General features: G+C 50.9%; 4 protein-coding genes across 4 annotated transcripts; 3 read left to right on the top strand and 1 right to left on the bottom strand.

Moving 5' to 3' along the window:
* Nucleotides 1–1,672: 1,672 nt before the first annotated feature.
* N7533_012768 (uncharacterized protein) lies at nt 1,673–2,146 on the top strand (the record flags this gene model as incomplete). The annotated part of the gene is made up of 2 exons (XM_057109418.1): nt 1,673–1,740; nt 1,954–2,146. The coding sequence occupies 2 exons, from the start codon at nt 1,673–1,675 to the stop codon at nt 2,144–2,146; spliced, it is 261 nt and encodes an 86-aa protein (XP_056954519.1).
* Nucleotides 2,147–5,310: 3,164 nt separating this feature from the next.
* Nucleotides 5,311–6,918, bottom strand: N7533_012767 (asparagine--tRNA ligase DED81; the record flags this gene model as incomplete). The annotated part of the gene is made up of 1 exon (XM_057109417.1): nt 5,311–6,918. One exon carries the CDS (start codon nt 6,916–6,918, stop codon nt 5,311–5,313), a length of 1,608 nt encoding a protein of 535 aa, XP_056954518.1.
* A 1,668-nt stretch (nt 6,919–8,586) lies between these two features.
* Nucleotides 8,587–11,120, top strand: N7533_012766 (putative differentiation regulator (Nrd1); the record flags this gene model as incomplete). The annotated part of the gene is made up of 3 exons (XM_057109416.1): nt 8,587–8,832; nt 8,891–10,393; nt 10,440–11,120. 3 exons carry the CDS (start codon nt 8,587–8,589, stop codon nt 11,118–11,120), a joined length of 2,430 nt encoding a protein of 809 aa, XP_056954517.1.
* Nucleotides 11,121–12,104: 984 nt separating this feature from the next.
* Nucleotides 12,105–14,173, top strand: N7533_012765 (Iwr1 domain-containing protein; the record flags this gene model as incomplete). Its single annotated transcript, XM_057109415.1, has 3 exons — nt 12,105–12,171; nt 12,418–13,869; nt 13,953–14,173. 3 exons carry the CDS (start codon nt 12,105–12,107, stop codon nt 14,171–14,173), a joined length of 1,740 nt encoding a protein of 579 aa, XP_056954516.1.
* Nucleotides 14,174–19,720: the final 5,547 nt, after the last annotated feature.

The following is a 19,720-nucleotide window of genomic DNA, read 5'->3' as shown; positions in this document are numbered from 1 at the left end:
GAAGGAGAAGGATACTAGAGAAGGACGAGTCGTTGGAGTCAAAGTCGAAGTTGATGGGATGGGATGGGATGGGTGCTGAAGGAAGGAGCGGATTAACCAATTCACAGACAGAAACGCGCCCTGAGGAAGGCACGATGAGGGAGTGTCACTGACTGTCAGTGACAACCAAGTGAAAAATCAAGTGACCTCAACTTGGAGACCTCCTTCTTCATATTCCTCTTTATCTTCATTGTCGATATCCCTTTCCCTTTTGTGCCACTCAATTGCAAATGAGAAAAGGGACTGCGTTGCCAACTGCCCCAGATGAACCAAGGATTGAAACCCAACTCAACAGCAATCCCCATGTGCCCCGGTGAACCCTTGCGGCTTCCACAATTATATTGCACTTCCTTGGTGAACAAGTTCCTTCAAGGCATATTCTCTTCTTTTTCGTGGAAGATTGAAGATTCGCATGAGTCGACTCGTCCCTAGATACAACATGACATCAAGAACTCGGGTCAATAGGGCAACAAACCAAGGCAACCTGTAACTGCCAACGACCCCTTCCATCTGCGGCGACAGATATATCAGATCAAGGACATCATGGGGGACAGACAATCAACCACCGACGTCAACTCTCCCGTCAAGCCGGATGGGAGACGAGAAGAGAAGCAGAGGTGTTGGTCGAGAAACTACCCGTCAGCACTTTGGACTTGATCAGCACAGCCAACCGAGATCTCGGGCCACACCAGCAAACAACCCCATCGTCTCTTCATCTATCTGACTCTCTCTCTCTCTATGGAAGGCCATTAGATAGAGATAACCACTGCGGCAAAACCTCAATCTCGGAAGTCAAAGGGTTGAGGTTAAGAGGCGAATCGATCATTATGCTTCAATGCTCCGAGGAATTGGTCGAGGTGTCTCACCATTGGCCGGTACTTACTTCCGTAGGCGATCGCGAAACTACGAACCAGAGGAAAAACTACGGCATATCAAACGAAAGATGCCCCAGCACATTGCCGGACAATGCTACGGGTTCTGGCATTGGTCGATTCGAGAAGAAGGTAGGTGGATCGACCCTCTTCCATTTGTCGGGCTATTTTGCCGCAGGCGAATGGCTATAGCAACAACGGCGGAGGCTTCGTGTTTTTCAGGCCCGACTACATAGTCAAAGAGTACAAAATGCCAGACTTCACAAGCGTCCCACCTTTCTCTTCTTTCACTTCACCCACCATCCCCTCGTCTCTGATCAAAACAACGACCAACGTCCATCCGTTAGAGCTATCAACCCTTTAGAGAGGGATAGCTGCACATCACATCTTGTAATAGTATGACCGACCGCTCTAATCTATCTTCTACCCTGAAACCACCTCCCCGCCTCCACTAGCACCACATCTTGGGCGGTTACATACCAGGGCGACCCTAAATGTCACTGGTTTATCCTCTGCCCCTCTGCTCCTCTGCTCCTCTCCTCTTTGGCTTCTGTCCTTGTTCTCCATTTCCTTCTCATCACTCATGGTGCTGGGGTTTCCATACTGACGGCCTTGCTCCAGCAATCCGGTTCCAGCAGGGAAGCACCATCACCATAACGCTCCCAAATCCTCGTCCAGTGTGATACAAATATCATCGGCTTTTCTCCCCTAAGGCTACCCGTTCACCGTGTGTACTCCTCCACGGCGATCCATCTGACAGTATGGCGTCTCAGGGCTCGTCGAACCCAGGTAGGGGCGGCCAACAAGGCTCATCACAGGGTATTCCCAGGTAAGCATCAGCACCATCGTACACGATCAATCTCAGGCCCACCCCCTTCGAGTTTCTCTTCCCATCACCCGACTCTTTTGAGGGAGAGAGGGAGATGGGGAGAGACTGCGAAGGAGAGGGACGGAGGGAGAGAGAGAAAGGGCAGACCAGGGGCTCGCCGATTTGCCGCTGGCCTGAGAAACGAACTTTGACAGCCCGCTAACCTTGCAACAGCGGCACAGTCACCAAAAATGCGGCCTTCTACTCCACCATGTTGGAAAACCTGCTAGAATTCATTAGGCAAGCAGAACACCCATCGTTCTCGCACGTCATCGCAGTGATCCGCTCCGGGGCCTCAGACGAGCAGATCAGCCAACTCCTCGAGGAAATCTTGCAGCGCAACACTCGCTCCGGCGGTGGTACGTAGACCCGTCGCGTCGCGCCACGCCATTTGAAACTCGCATTCTCCGGTCCGGTATCGCGCTCCCGAACGGCCATTCTCCCTTGGAACCGGCAGAGAAGAAACGACCCGACAGCACAATCGAGAACGTATCAGGCATGGCAGGTCTCCAAAGGCACGATTTTGCCGATCGACACACATTCGCTTCAACACAATGATGTCGGGGAAGATGGTAACACAGATCCGGGGGTGTGAAATGATTTAGCTGATGCTTTCATGACATCTTCTCGGGTGGTGCTTAGCTGGCAGATGAGATAACTCTTGTTGTTTGTTGTTTCCCAGCATTGACAATGATCTATATTTGAACTTGGTAACTGCATCATCCTCGTGGATAGAAAGACAGACGTTGGCGGCTGGGGTTCTCGGCTGGCCCCAAGTCATCATCAGTGGCTCTCAGGGCCGCAGTAATGGTGCTGAAAGACAAAACCCCCCACCCCAAGCCAAGAACAAAGCCCAAGGCAAAGAATAAGAATGTCCCCAATAAGTATCAAAGAATCATATTGGTCGTTGCCTATCCATGTCGAGATCCCAATGGGGAAGAGGGAAGAGGGGAAAGACCTGCAGACAACGGGGATGATTTGCAGTGGGATGTGATGTGCTGCGAAAGGCAAGGCCCAAGTGGAGAGAATTCGCCCCTGTTATCATTTCCCAGGGTCCTTTGGTACTAACCCGTTGTATTAAACCATGATCAGCAGCGTGGCGGGATTAGCCATGGTAAAAAGAATAAAGATGAGGAGGGATGACGAAGTGAACCAGAAATGATCAGCTGTTGTGTTGCATCAAGTCTGGTCGAGACAGTTACTGACACGAACTTCAAACCTTGCGACACCTTATTTCGAAGAATGGGGGCTAATGATAAACCGTCATAAAGAGTCAAACCTTCCCCCCGGTACCACGACCAATGGCCAGCGTGGATGTAAATGGAAAAAGAAACCAGACTGGATCAACGCGTTGGACTGGATTGGACTGTCTCGGTCCCTCACAATCTCACTCTGCCGGGCTTCATCCTAGCCCACCAGGGTATCAATCTAAGCCATGGCTGATCAGCTGAAACTTCGGGACATTCTCTGATCGAGATTAAGTCACGAGTCGAGTCAAGAAGACAAAGACAAAGAACAAAAGAGAATAGCCGTGCAGACCTGGCTTCGATGAGGCGCGAATGAGGTTTCACGGATTCTATCTCCGGCCATCGGTCAATGGCTTCACAGCCAGTGGAGCACCCCGGTTCTCTCAGGGTACATTCCATCCTTGGGGCCCCCTGTACGCAGCAGCAAAGGATACACCACACATTCATCTCGTTTCCCAGTTCATCCCATCATCGGAGAGGACGGAGAGGACGGAGAGGAAGGAGAGGAGGAGTGAAGAGAAAGAGGAGTGCAGCAGAGAAGATGATGGCGGAGACAGCGTCGACACCTTAGTCTCTTTTCCTCTCTCTCCCGCCTTCAGTCCCTTCAGTCCCTAGACCCTCGACTCTCTCTGTCCCTGCAGACTCCTCTCCCAGCATCAATTTCAACTTCAACTTCATCAAAATCCTTTTGGAACCACTCACTACTCTTTCTACAGAACCTCTAGAACTCGCGTGGCATACAACCATCAGGGTCAACAACTTCACCTCCACAGCACTCACTCATCATTACCCAGCCTCGTTGAACCGACTCATCATGACTCACGCATCACCAATACAGTCAAGTTCCAAACAACCCCAGCACCAATAACCAGCTATATCCTCAATGACACCCCGGGTCCGTTGAGGAGAGCAACTTCAAAGACACGAATCACGACCATTCAACTCAGGAGCACCCAAAGCCTAACACCAGTGAGTCGGTTTCAAAAGACCATCCATCGCCCAAGGCAGCAGATGCCACTTCAACGGTCCCAGCAACAGTATTGATGAAACGAACCCTCTACGCGAAGAATCAACCAGACTCACGATTTCAGAGAAAACCCACCGACACCGAGTGAAACGATCCAAAGACAAGGACCATACACGATCACGATCACGCCACGCCATCAAGAACAACACACTCGATACCCCTTCTACGATTTCCCTGAGACCCAGTAGAATCCTCCCCATGACCTAACATTGACCACGATAACGAGCCACGCAAGCCCCGATCCAGACCAAGACGACGCAAAACGTAAATTACAAACACCCGGAGCAAGCACAACAAGCCTCGACCGGAAACTACATCTCCAGCTAAGTCATATATCCCAGTATCGGGGCGTATGTACCGGCATTCCCGCAGTACATGGCAAGAAGATTGCAACGGCCCAAGTATCGGAATGCGTGAGACTTGATACCCCCCCTGCTGGTATGGGACGTCTAGTAGTTGAGCTCATTGGATCTCGAGCACTGGACGGGGCAAAGAGTGGGAATATACGGCGGCGTCATTTTCAGGCCAGGCAGATATAATTGGCATAGGAACGAAGTCCTGCGCACACAAGGGCTTAAATAACCAAGCGTGGAAGAGCAAACCTTAGCACATTCATGACAGACTTCAAGTTAGGGCTCGACGGATAGTATAAAGGCGGACTTGAATGATTGTCAACGAGTACCACGCCCCTTCAAGTTCCAAGGGTCGATTCCAGGCTCTACAACAAGACCCTAAATCGAACTTGAAGGACACTGCACAACCAACAGCAACAGCCCGGAAGGAAGGCGAATCAGATAGTAACTACTCATATAAGTTGAATGCGCCAAGACAATCAAAAACTTCCATTCAAGGATCTACTTTTATCAAAAGCCGTCTGGCAGAAACATCATGATGAATATATCTGCATTCCATGCAATCCATTCAATTCCATTCACACATTCATATAGCCATGCAACCATCATCACAAACATATCATTCTTATCTTTTTTTTCTTCAAACCCGTCAACCAACTTGACAACTCGCTTCAAAAAGCAAGGGAAGAGAAATACATTCCATCCCATCTATGGGGTGCAACGGCCGGTAAAACGGGGGTACAGCGAGCAATCGCGGACCGTGTAGCGGGCACACAACCAGGCGAGGAATCGCTCCAAACCCAGACCGTAGCCACCGTGGGGGGGAGGTACCGTACCTAAAGTAGATAGATAGATTAGTAAATGAAAGACGAAATGAAAGCAACAAAAACGAGGAAGGTGAAACTCACTTGCGCTGGTCAGTGTACCAGTAGTAAGGGCTGGGGTCCATGCCCTCACGCTTATAAGCAGTCATCAACTCATCCCAATCATCCATACGCATGGAACCACCAACGATCTCACCAACACCGGGCATAAGGACATCGACACTCTCAGTGACGCGGAGATCCTCGGCATCCTTCTTCATGTAGAAGGCCTTGATCTCGGCGGGGAAGTGGGTAAGGAAGATGGGGGTGTTGATAATATCAGTCATTCTGCGCTCGGCAGCCTCGGCGATATCATCGCCGAACTTGTGCGGTTCACCTTCTTCGTTGGGGATATCGTGCTCGACGAGCCAGTCGATCGCATCGGCATACTTCATGCGACGGAAGGGGCGGCTAGGCTTCTTGAAATCAGGGTTCATCTTGTGGATGAGAGCGGCGATCTCGGGCTCGGCGAAGATGTTGTCGATGACGCGGCAGATGACCTCCTCGACGTGAGCCAGCAGGTCGTTGAAGGTGATGAAGTCCAGCTCGGCTTCGATGTGAGTGTATTCCGACAGATGGCGGCGGGTCAGGGACTTCTCGGCGCGGAAGGATGGGCACACGCAGAAGACGTCACCTAGAGATGGGAGACAGGTTTCCAGGTATAGCTGCGACGACTGGGTCAGGTAGGCGTTCTCACCGTAGTAGTCGAAGCCGAAGAGAGTGCTACCACCCTCAACCTGTGTCTGGACCATGGCTGGGGGAGTCACCTCCAGCAGGCGGTTCTGCTCAAAGGCCTTGCGGAAGGCGCGCAAAGTAGCGGCGCGGACCTTCATCACGGCGGAGGAAGTCTCGCCGCGCAGGACGAGGTGGCGGTTGTCGAGGAGAGTCTGAGGGTCGGCATCCTTAGCCACGCGGGTGGTGATAGCCTCCTTGTCACCGGCAGCGCGGCCGATGATAGTGAAGAAGTCGGCGTGCAGCTCGCGGTCGTTGGGAGCGTGGGCACCGGCGGGGACAGCGCGCATCTCACCGTGAATGGACATGGAGGTCTCCAGGGTGAGGGTCATCACGTCGTAGGTCTTGACCATATCGCCGGTCAGAATGCACTGCATGTATCCGTAGCCGTCGGTCAGGGTAATGAAGACGACGCCCTTTTGCGCACGCATGCGGTGCACACGACCCAAGACGCGGACACGGGTACCAGGGACATCGGACTCGGTGCTGCGCAGTTTCACGACGGCGGGGTCGGTGACGTCCAGGCGAATGCGGACAGGCGCTGGCAGGGAAGTGTCCTCCTTGATTAAGATCTTCTTCGCATCCTCCAGGACCTGCTGACGCTTATCAGACTCGGCCTTCTCGCGGATGGCGAGTTCGTGCTCCTTGGCGGCCTTTTTCTTGCGCTGGTCCAGCAGGTTGGTGGCCTTCTTGGTGGCGGACTTGGTAGCGGGCTTCCACTCCAACTTGGCGGCCGGGTCGACATTTTCGCCGGCGGCGTCAGTCTGCGACTTGCGGGTCAAGTATTGGATGCCCTCGGTTGTGGGATCGTGGTGCACAAAGGCGTGGATGAGGGTCTTGTACGGGGCGGACTCGGTACCGGTGGCAGTCGCGTCGTCGCGACCGACGTCCTCATCGATGTAGATCGAGGGCGCCATTGTGTAGAGGGAGGTGTGAAGGGCGGGGAGAATGGAAAGGGTGTTGTTGAAGGGGAGGAGCTGCGGGCGCAATTTCAATGGTTAGTGCATATCGGATGTGAGTCATGGGAGGGCAGGGAGGTAGGGGGTGATCGGGGGATAGATAAGCAGTAAAGATAACATTGCAGGATGCAGTGCAGCCAAGGAGAAGGATCAATTAAGAGAGAAAACATACCCTAAGTACCCTCTGACACGGATTGAGCGAGAACTTGAATGGGAAGAGTTGATGTGGAGGGGTAAATTTGCGCGATGCGGGATCCCCGCGATGCCTGAGGCAGAGATCTACTATTGTAAGTGTAAATAGTAGTTAACTAGTTACGAGTACTGGAGTGATACCTACCTAGGTAGGTAAGATTTTATTCTATTTCATTGGAACTGCCACTGAATTGCCATTCATGTCATAGGTATAAGTCTACTAGTATACAACTACTGTGACCCGTGACCGTGACCGTGACCACTCCGAACTCGGCTTTCAGGTACCCTTCAGTTCAATGCCCAAGTATAAGCAGTAGTACTATACTAGTCATACTAGTATGAGTGAGAAATTGAAGAGCTCAAGTTCTATTTTGCCAATCAGACTATGGCATTTTACTAAATAGATTCAAAGTATACTACTGCCTAGGTATGTACTGGTAGTATCTAGCTTTGTACCCCAGTCCGCATGTTTACGAACCGCAGGACCACGGGTCAATATCTATATACTATTAGATGGACTCGGAGTACACAGTACTATTACTAGTAGTATATACTATATAGTATACCCATACTAAAATACTGTGTATACTGTGTATACTCTAGTATACTAGTACTATGCTGTCGTGTACTAGTAGTATACTCTGGTTACGTGATCTGGACTTCCCCTTCCCCTTTCTCCATTCCGCCCTTGCACTGTTTCATTCTTTCACACCTCACTCTTCATTTCTCATTTCTCATTTCTCTTCTCTTTTTTCTTTCTTTTCTCAACCCGACCCTTGTCACTCACTGTATGTTACGTTGTTCCCCCAATTCCAATTCCATCCCCCAATTCCAATCTCCCATGCCAATCCAATGCCAATACTATTGATCCAATCCACCTCCACTCCACTCCCCCTTTTCTTCAGCCTTAGCCTCGTACCGTTCGGTCCAACTCTCTTCCACTTAGCCTGTTTCAGCTAATGTCTTCTCCTTGCCCTGCATAGTCTTTTTTCTTCTTTGGCTCCGCACTCTCTTTTGCAGGGACCCCCTCCCCCCGTATATATCTGACTTCACTCTACGGAGTACTCGAAAAAGTGCGTTCAAATCCCCTCCATCCCCCTCCCTTCTTTCATCTTCAACTCCTTTCTTTCTCGCGTGCTCTCGCGCCCTTTTGAACCAATTTCCAATAAACTTTCCTTCTTTCTCCAGTTCGTGGCTTTCCTTCGACTTGGACCCCTTCCCTTTTCCACCTCGGTCGTGTTTGCGGAGAAGAGAAAGAGAGAGAACAAGCTGGTCCCTCCTGAATGGTGATTTGATATTCATTGCATCCCGGCCAAGTCCCCTGGACGACGCTCGTATAATATCCATTTTCACCCCTGGATTGGTTTCTCCCATCTTGGGACGATTCCGACTCCTCTCTCCTCTCTCCCCTGAGCGTGAGAGATTCACCTCGCCATGCAAACCTCGGATGCCTCTAGCATCAACAGTTCGCGTCTGATTCCCACCGGCTCCAAATACTCCTTGAACGGCGACACCGGCTTCTCACACGGCGCGTATCACTCCAACCATCACAACCAAGGCTTCTCCAACCGCAACGCTCGTCGCGCCAATATCCCTGCTATAAACACCGCTGCCGTTGGCCAAGCCGCCGACATGTCATCCGGTTACGATATGAATTATACCCCCCCTGTTGCCCTCCCAGTTGCTCGTGGGAAGTCCCTTCCAGCCTGGAACTCCCTCGGCCTTTGCCTCTCCCCAGTTTGCCAACTTTAGTGGCTTTCCCCAGGGCAATGCCAATGGACACGCGCAGAACCACCAGAACCACCATCTCGGTAGCCCGACCCAGGGTATGCAGAACCCCGGAATGTACCCCGGAATGATCTCAACGGATGGACTGGGTGCGTCGCACTTGCTGGGAGGCCCCCAGTCTCCAATCAATGGAATGGGCGGCCTCGGCAACGCGGCCCTGGGCAGCCCGGGGGCTTCGGTGACACCCGGAATGCTGTCCGGGACCAGTCGCACAGTCTACTTGGGAAACATCCCGGCGGAGACCAGCGCGGAGGAAATCCTCAACCATGTGCGCAGCGGCCAGATCGAGTCGGTGCGCCTGCTCCCCGATAAGAACTGCGCTTTCATCTCTTTCTTGGACAGCAGCTCTGCTACCCACTTCCATTCCGATGCCATCTTGAAGAAGCTGGCCATCAAGGGGAACGACATCAAGGTCGGTTGGGGTAAGCCCTCTCAGGTGCCAACCTCCGTCGCCCTGGCGGTTCAACAGTCCGGTGCATCACGTAATGTTTACCTAGGCAATCTTCCTGAGGAGACGACTGAGGATAACCTGCGTGAGGAGCTTGGCAAGTTTGGTGCCATTGACACCGTCAAGATCGTGAAGGAGAAGGCGATTGGCTTCGTTCACTTCCTCTCGATCAGTAATGCCATGAAGGCTGTCACACAGCTTCCCCAGGAAGCCCAATGGCAAGCCCCCAAGCGCGTCTTCTACGGTAAGGATCGATGCGCCTACGTGTCCAAGACCCAGCAACAGAACGCAGCGCAGTTCCTTGGTATCGCGCCGGGCTATGCGCATGTTCTGAACTCGGCCGATCGCGATTTAATTTCAAACGCGCTGGCCCAGCAATCCGTGGCTGCGGCCGCCGTTGCGACCACGGCTGGCGGCGTCAACAACTTGGGCAACCGGACTATTTACCTTGGAAACATCCACCCAGAGACCACCATCGAGGAAATTTGCAACGTCGTGCGTGGGGGCCTCCTTCACCATATCCGTTATATCCCCGACAAGCACATCTGCTTTGTTACCTTCATCGACCCGACCTCGGCCGCCTCTTTCTACGCCCTGAGCAACCTCCAAGGTCTGATGATCCACAACCGACGATTAAAGATCGGATGGGGCAAGCATTCCGGACCTCTCCCACCGGCCATTGCACTCGCAGTGAGCGGCGGCGCATCTCGAAATGTCTATATTGGAAACTTGGATGAGGCCTGGACTGAGGAACGTCTGCGCCAGGACTTCTCGGAATACGGGGAGATCGAATTGGTGAACACTCTACGTGAGAAGAGCTGCGCATTCGTCAACTTTACCAACATCGCCAACGCGATCAAGGCGATCGAGGGAATGCGTAACCGCGAGGAGTACCGCCGATTCAAGATCAACTTTGGAAAGGATCGTTGTGGTAACCCCCCCGCGCCAGGCTGGCAACAACCCCAACTCCCAGGGCCGCAACGGACAGGGACTGGAAGGGCCCCAGTCCCCTTCACCCGCCATCAATGGCTTCCAACAGCCTCTGAGCCAGTCTGGCTCCCAGTCGAGTCCAACTCGCCCGGCGCTCTCGCCCGCCTCGGGCTCCAACGGTTCTCAGAACGGACAACATCGTCACCCATTACAGAACGTGTCCTCTCCTTCCGGTGTGCTGAATGTGGGCTCGAACAACCCCTTGACTATGTACCTGAACCAAATGTCCCAGCAATCTCAGGACCAGGAGAACGGCCTGCATGACCCGATGGCTTTGGCCAGTCTACAGGCTCAGTCCCAGATGCCGCAGCAATCCCTGTACAACAGCTCTAGCAACGGCGATCTCTCCAATGGAAGCATGGAGGCACCAATGCATCAGCACCAGCACCAGCACCAACATCAGCACCACCAGCATCAACACAAGCCCTCGGGCAACGGCTACCTCAGCGTTGGCTCTGGCTCCGGTCCTGGCCACCATGCCACAGCAAGTACTAGTAGCCTGAGCGTCCCTCGTGCCTCGCACTCGCGTGCTGTGAGCCTGCCGTCTTTCTCCCAGGAGCCTTTTGGTCCTGTCTCTGGACAGAGTGGTCATATTCGCACCGGCACTACCCATCAGCCTCAGGCCAGCTTTTCTAGCTTCTCGTCCGCCCTGGGTGGATTGAACCACTCGGGCTTCGGTCTTGCCATCCAAAACGAGAACTCGCTGCCTGGCTGGGCCGAAGAAGAAATTGGCGCCAAATAAGCCCATTCCTCCTCACCACGCTTCTTCTCTGAAGATGCATAATTCGACTCATTACCCTTGGGGAACTCTAATGGCATTTTCTCCCTTCTTTTTATTTCTTCTTTTTCTTCTCTTTTTTTATCACTTTTTTACATATAGTTTATTTTGATCGTGACGCCATCTCTGCATCTGACTTCGTTTCTTGTATTGGTCTTAATATCTCGATTTTTTCTCCCTCTCTTTCTGACTCTTCGACATTCTCTTCTAACCCCCTTTTCTTTTCTTCTCTCTTGTCGTTTTTTGTTTGACCTCTTGTGATTGTTTTGGATTAACCTGTTATGTCCAAGCATGTCTCCTTCGCCGCCAATGATCCTTCTATCCCCTTTAATCCCGGTCTTCGTTACCACTTTGTATTGCTAGCTGGCTATGTTTTCTCCCTTTCCTTACTTCGTGTTTCCCGATTTCACAACCAATGGAGGCAAGGGCTTGTCTTTTTGTCTTATTCTATCCACCCTTTCTGGATGAGTTGCATGGTCTTGGTGATTGCCCGGCTATGTCTCCCATCGTCTCCAGATATCGGGTCCCTCTTTTCAGTCATCTTGACACTTCTCTTTTTTTGAACCATTATTGAATGTTTTTGCCATTGGGCAGGTTGCATCGGGTGGTACAATCCAGTGAAAAATACCCCGTCTTTTTGTTCACCCCCTGGTTGTTGAATTGGGGTGGGCGGGCAGATGTGTAATTACATAATGGAAAGCTCCCGGGGAAGAATGAAATGAGTCAACGCAATGGTGGTCCTCTGCAATTTACGGTATACGATTAGAAAGCAATTAATCTACATTGACTAGCTCTTTAACTCTCCAAGTACAATCTCATCTCATCTCAATCTCCGATCTACATATCACGTGACCTGACTCAGCTCGCGTGAATGACATCTCCATCTTCCAATCTCCCAGCTTCGATCCCCGATTTCCGATCCCCTATATATCCACCATCCACCTCCATATGGCTCTCCCCCCAGAGCAGATCAATATCAAACGGCGACGCGAGGAAGAACCCGTCGAGACGTTGTGTATGTATACGCCCATTCTGCAGCTTTCTCCATGATTGTTATTTTTTTGACCCCACGATCTACACCCCACCAAGGAAAGCCAGGTCAGGTCAATCAGACTTTGAACATGCTTAAGCCATTGGCTCTTACCTTCTCATCCACTTTTTAACAAAATGCAATCATCCATAATCCAACCAAACCCCCAAACTTCCAATTGATTGCACAAACCCAACCAACCCAGACAGCAATAGCTAACATCCCACCCAGATATCCAATCAGCCCTCCACCAAACGAAGCGCCGTTTCACGGACTTCGTCTTTCAAAGAGTTCCACTCAAAGCCAGTGATCTGGACAATGAAAATGAAAATGGCAATGGCAATGCATCTCCCCACCCAGCAGCACAGCGACTCCTCCGCAGCCCACGCTCCGTGAGCAGCCTGCACGTGAACAGACGAGCCAATGCAACTCATCAGCCCATCTCATCATTAGCATCGTCATCATCCAGCGGCGTCCCCACTGTCCGGGCTACGTCTCCAGGCGCAGAGATCCGCGACGCCCAGCGCCGCGCCGCAGCGCAGAAAGACGCCGATGAGAAGCGCAAGCGTGCTCTGCGTCCAGACTTGCTCCCGAATGTTCAGCACCCATCGGCAACGGCGCCTCCGAGCCCATCGTATAGCCATGCGGCAGCAACAGCGGCTATCACACCCCGGGTTTCACGCTCAGCCCCAGGCTCGGGCCCAGTTTCAACAGAGACAAGCGGTGCTGCAACACCATCGAGTCGTGCAGCCTCTGTACGCAGATTCCAGATCTCGAGAACGAGTTCTCCGGCCCTGGGACTCCGGGGTGCGGGCGGTGTTCAAAAACGACGTGCCGAGGGTTCGCCTGGTGTCGCCGTTCTTGTTGAGCAGCTACAGCGAAACCAGCATTCGCGAAAGGCGTCCATGGTTGCGGATTTAGTTGGAGACTCCCAGGCTCAGGCTGAAGGAATTGTGGCGGATCGAGACCATCCTCTCGCAGACTCATCAGCAGTCACAGACGACGCGCCAATCAAGCCGCGCAAAAGACCAGTCGTAAACCAAGCCGAGAAGAAATGGCGCGAGGAACGCAAAACAGCCGTCTCCGCAGCCAAGTCCCATCTCGAGGAGACGTTGGAGAAATCCGCCTGGGCCAAGTCAGCTCAGTCCTGGGACGAGGAGTCTGAGCGGTTGGCGCGGGAGTTTGAAAAGGTTGCGCTGGAGTTAGAGAATGATATGGAGATTGATGATGGTTCTCACGAGGATACTCGTGCTCAGGCTAGTCCCGCTCGTGCTCCGGCGCCCAAGCCCGATTATTCTCGTTTTGCTTCGCCCGCACCCTCTTCAACTAAATACCAGCCGCGGTTGCCGAAGGAACCTCGTGGTGCGGCGGTGCAGGCACAAGCACCGACACAGCCTACGGAGAAAGGTATGGCAGATGCTTCAGCGAATGTGGATGCCCAGGCTGTGGATGACAATGATGATGATTACGTCTACGATGTGTATATCCGGCGACCGCTGGCCGAGACAGATATGCTTAGGAACCCATTGGCTGAACTCGAGTCCGATCAACAGTTAAAGGATCTTGAGGCTTCCCGCGCCGGTGTGGGTGTCATTGTCATTACGGCCGAGGATGAGGAGTATTGGGAGAATTTCATCGAGGATGACGAGGAAGAGTGGGATAGTGAGGATGCTGATTCGAACGGTAAGTTTCAAGTCTATATTTGCCTTTTTTACCCCCAACCACCTTCCTTCTATCTCGTTAAACATATCGCTGATTCGTCCTAGCTGAAAACAATCCTGCCAATGATTACCCCGACGAAGAACTCTCCTCGTCAGACGAGGAAGACGACCCGTCCGCCATTTACAGTAAATACCGACGCCACGGCGTGTCTGACGATGAGGAATTCGATATCAACGATTCTGGAAGTGAGAGCGGCGCTCGGTTCGGGTCTGCTTTTGGTGGGTATCGGCAGCGCTACGTCGATTCTGACGATGAGAGTAATTGATCGATTGGTGGGGTTTGTATATTAAATGAATTGCGATTGGACAAATGATTATGCATTTATTTCCCGAATTTACTTTGTTGGCTGCTGTCGTTGTTGTTAGTCGTTGTTTGTTGGTGGCTTTATCCGAGATGGTGTGCAATATGCACCAAGATAAAACGAGGTTCGAAGAACTTGAATCGGACCCAGCGCCCAGTACACCCCCTGTCAAGCCTTTGTCTCCTTCCAGAGTTTCTTTCTTGCTTCCTCTTTTGTCTCTCGGGCACAGAAGGACCAGTCATTCCCTGCGCGTATCTCTTGCGCAAACGCCGTGGCTGCTGCGCGATCTTTGCCTAGTGGTAGGCATAGCCATCTACACACGTACACTCCATTTGCTACTCTATTTGACATCGACCACGTCTCTGACCTCCTCCCTCCCACCAATGCCTTTAATTATCTTACCCGACCAGTATCGGGATCGCCGGCTATTCGAGTTTCCACAAAGTCTGACCGTGACCTCATCGCATCGCATCGCATCCCCGTTTCATGATTCATGATTAGATCACCGGGTCATCCGAAAAGCCTCCTCGCTTCGTACTTCTTGTTTTGCTTTCCTTAATTGTCTTGCGCGAATTGGTTGCATAGTTCAACATCCACTCATGCCGCGTGGGGGGGGGGCTGATGCGGGGTTGCGCTGAGAAGTTGGGGCAGTTGAGATGCGGAGGGGTTACTAAATGTCGGGTATTATCGGCCGGCGATATTCGGATGATTGATGCCTGGCAAGATTTGAACAATGAATGGAGTAGATATGATGGGTGGAACGAAAATCCCCGTGAAGATAAAATAGAAGCTTGGGCTTGGCGCACCATTCGAGATGTGCAGTACTATGTAGCATCTACCTAGGTAGATATCCGGAGTTTGTGCATCTGAATCAGAAGCAAACATACATCAGTACTAGGTAGTAGGCTACTGAAGTACTGTCGGAGAATGGTATACTACGACCTAAGCCTACTGCAGGTGGTTTACGCTACTACGTAGTACTCCAGGGCTGTAGATGGCTATCGTTCTATCGACTAGTACTAGTATCATGACATACTACATACTAGACTACAACCAGTATCCAGTATGGTAGGTACTCAGGCTATCACGATGGCACTGGCAGCCATACCTTCATCCGAGTCAGCCAACCAAGTGCCGGCACCCCCAAGTGCCGACAAAAACAAACTTTCCTCAAACCAACACCCAAAGAAGAATATTATTCGCACAAATGCACCTTCCGGAAAGAGTGGTGAAGTACGAATATCAATGTACTAGATTGGTCAGATCCCGAGCGAGGACCAGTCTATGATTTGGCTAGCTCTCATGCCCCGAAGCAGTTTGCTACATGCATTATGCAGCCGATCCATCAGGAGCGATCCGAGCACGAGGGTACGATGTTTACTCTAGACTGAATGAGTCTATTAGGTTGACTAGTTCGGTGATGCAAATGGTGTAGGGGTGTGCTTATATGCCATGCAGTGTCAGGTGTTGGTAGCGGGGGAAGTATAAAGACTGGGTACTATGGAATACATATACACACCTATTATAGAGACTAGGTAGTTGAAGTTACGGAGACTAGACTGAACACTGGCAGTGAGGAATATTAGTTGCAAAAAAAGCCCGCACTGGCCAGGCCACTTCGATAACAGTTGCAGGTATGTTCAGTCTGTTTTGTTTTAGGGTATTGATAACATGTACGGAGTATGGATTCATCCCAGTTCGAGCTAAGTACTGTCGATCTACAATTTTGTAGTATCGTACCCCGGGGTTCACCTTTCTCAACAATGCTGGCATACTAATGTACTAATTGTTTGAGAAGGAGTAGAGATATGTACAACGCAGCCTCGGGCATCTCCATCTTCTTTCGCCTTTTCTGCAGGGGAGGAAAAGATGTCGACGTAGCTGAAGAAAAAAAAGAAACATGGAAAAAATATATATGTAAAATACAAAATACATAATAAAAAATACAGAAAACTGGAGAAAATTCCGTATCCGTGCCCGCGTACTCCGTTCCACGCCGATTTACACACATCAATACACACATAACACGGGAGGCGGCCGAATATAAGATCCGCAAATGAACATCAACATCAATAGTAGCTGTCGCGATATCCATCTCACCAAATCACGAATTATGGAACCTCCGAATCCACGGCAGAAATAAATCTTCCGCGTAAACAAAAACCCGCAGCGAAAACCGGCGATCTGCTCCTCCTAGGCCTCCTTGATACCTATTCAGCAATTCAACTCGAATGCATACTCCATACTCTAGACCAGGCCAGACCAGATCAAGTCTCCAGTTGCTAGTCTACAATCGCCTCCGCACCGTCCTGCAGCAAGCCAGGCCATGCAACTCGGCTGCGCCTGGCGGGTCTGGCATTAGTTTCTCGTTTAGCGGGCAACGACTACTGCAGCCCTAGTGCGAGGAGAGGATGTTGTGAGGCTCTGCTGGTGTTTGACATTGGACTGAGCGTATCAGCTTGGTGGATGCTGTTTAGATTGGTGCCACTTAGATACATAGCGGCTTCGGCTTTTGTTAGACTTTGTAAGTTGACTTTCTCAAGTGGGTATGTGGATTGAAATGTCTTGTACAGGCGTCTCGTGCCTGCAGAGAATGAACGGTGTGAATACAAGGCGGGACATGGGATGGCCGACTCGCGGAATGATACTAAGCTTGGAATATTGCGTCTTATTGAAGTCAGATTGAGGCTGTCAGGCTCGCAATGAATTACCAATGCCAGCGTCTGTTGGAATAGATATCCTCCCCCCCTTCGTACCTAGGTACTCTGTATTCTATATAGGATACATACTGATGGAGGTATTATCCGTACACATTTGTGGAGGAGACTATTCGTAATTACGATACCGCTAATCAATTTCAGCAGGGAAATGCATAGCCGACGCAGCCTCGTATTATCATCAACCAATCATACATTCTCATCTAATAGCGAAGATGTCGTCAGGCGGCCGCGCCCCACGAAGATCAACAAGGGGGAGACCGATCGTCTCAGACCCAGGGCGTCATTTCTCTATCATGGTCCATACCTTTGTACTCCGTACGGAGTCGTCCACTCTCCATGACTCCGTAGTGGTCCTGTATCTTCCGTGCACGGAGATCACCGAGTCTAATGAGTGAGTACCAGTGGATCGCAAAGAATGAGGGCATTGGGGGCGAACCAGAGGCTGTTGAAATGGTCTGGTCATCAAAGGCAAAACCTTGACTCGTATTGCGGTGGAGACCTCGTCCACCGCGGAGATGGGCTGTACCCTCCGTGAAGAATCAATCCATCGTCTCCTACTACTCTAGGAATAGCCGTGTGCCGAGAGCACCTGTCAACTCCTAACGAGTATGAGGTCCGAAATCCCGACACAATGTGACCTCAATATCGCCAGATACGACATCCACCCTCCTTGCCTGCCACTGTCCACAGACCCTCCGATCTCCGACCTCCGAATATTTTGCATGCTATCTCTTGTCTTTCTCTTGACTTGACAAGATAACGTGTGCTCCCATCTCGCCGTGCTAGCCCGACACTACTGCTCGCTACCGTCCCGGGTGACTGGCTCGCGGTGTGATAGTTGAGGCATTAGCCCTGTCCTAGGTTCTGTCGTCAGTGCATGTAGCTTTGCTGATTGGCCTTGACATCAAGACTAATATCCAACATCCGACACTGCATCGGATGTCCCAACGTTTCTCGTCATAGTGGGTGACCTCGGTCGCTCATGATTATGATCATGATCATGAGTCGTGCCAGGCGAATCCTTTCGCAAGGAGGATTGTGCACTTGAGTAATTAAGATTCATGTCTCACGTTGCAACCTCGTTGCGAGGAATGTGACATTTGACATTTCCACTCGGTCGGCGTTCAAAAGTGAAAGAAAAAAGCAACAATGGATCAAAGGTAAGGAAGGTCAAAAATAACAAAAACCAACACAAAGCAAGCGATATCATTCGCGAGTCAGGAACCATGCATTGCAGCGTCACAAGAGTCAAGTCCGCTGCACTCTCCCCCCCCCCGTTTCTTTTTCTTTTTCTTGTTTTGCTTTTTCAGTGTACGTACAAAATTCCATCGTCCTTTTTTTACCTTGACCCCTTTCGGTTCCTTGTGCAAATTGGACTTGCATGCATCCCCAGGTCTGAAGCCTGTAGTCAGACCTCAGGCCACCGATGTCCGTAAAAACCCTTGTAAATATCTAGGCTGACCTGCAGAACCTCGGATCGTTGTTTCACAAATTCCCCGCCTTTGACAATCAATCAAAAATCCCTGACCAAAATCCTAAAACCGATTACATACTCTGCCTAAACAATCAATCTCTCCGACCCCCTGCCCAAGTTCTCAAATTTGATCATCCGTGACAAAGTACGGAATATGGAGTACGGAGTACGCAATAATTAGATACTCGGTACCCCGTCCTCCGTAGATGGAGCGGGAAAGAGCGGGCTAACAAACAATTGCAACACGGAGATCCTGCAAGACGCCTCTTTGTACGTAAGATCCCACCGTTTCTATTCTCAGATCAGGAGATTGCAGATAATTTCCACTGCCAAAAAAAAAACCGGCGAGCAGGAGGTCCGAGTGTCGACATTTTGTTGGCTTCTAGCTCTTACTCTTTCTTTCGGAGTCCGGAGAATGCACGGAGTGTCGTATGCTCTTTTTTCACTTTACATAGTAAGAGTCGGCCGGGAGTCCGAAGTTGTGAGCCATAAGCTGCACATACGCCCAATGCTATGTATTCATTAGTTTGGCTAATCCACCAGGGTGTAATCTCCGGCAGTTAGTGGGGCGACGAATAAGCAGATCATGGTTCATCTGACACAAAAAGCAAATAGTTTCAGATTCAACGGACGAAAGGGATTTACCTCAGGTGCAAGCTGATCAAATAATAAGAAAAGAAATAAAATATTGGAGCAGGCGAAAGAAAAACAAACAAACAAACAAACGAAAACAAAGGCAATTCTAGTGACATTAGTACGGAGAACAAAGCATGCAGTTACATTTCCCCTTATCCCTTTTTCTTTCGATGACAAATATCGCCATTTCTGCCTAAGACCCTTAGATCCAACCCCAGCTACCTAGCCAGCCCCAGCCGCGCAAAGAACCGACGATCCTTGCACGAAAATCAACATCAACATTACCGCCGACTCGGCGGAGCTTCGTAGAATGCTCCATAACGGTATCGTAGATGGCCCAAGCTCCTTTCCACAATCAGACCATCCATTGTAAAAACCACGTGTCCAACAATTACCCCTCTTACTCCTCCAAAGATAGCGTGAGACAAGCAGAATCCTGCCAAAATAGCCTTGTCTGAGTTGCCTTCAATGGCCCGGGCAGCTGACGGGGAAGGCAATCCTAGACTCTATGATGCTCACGACTTTCTGTTTTATTTTATTATTATTTGATTTATTAATTATAATTAATATAGACTTTTGTTTTAACCGGGCCTTCTGGAGCTATTCGCCGAGGTTCTGCGGAAGTTAACTTGCGCGCTAGACACACGCCATCAGCAGATAGACAGTGGCGTTGAATATCCA

The sequence above is a fragment of the Penicillium manginii genome (genome assembly GCF_028828005.1).
Source record: "Penicillium manginii strain IBT 31320 chromosome Unknown utg000009l:1.0-3297300.0:1.0-3298630.0, whole genome shotgun sequence".
NCBI lineage: Eukaryota > Fungi > Ascomycota > Eurotiomycetes > Eurotiales > Aspergillaceae > Penicillium > Penicillium manginii.
The sequence above is the reverse complement of the archived record's forward strand: the minus strand, read 5'-3'. Positions and strand labels throughout refer to the sequence as shown.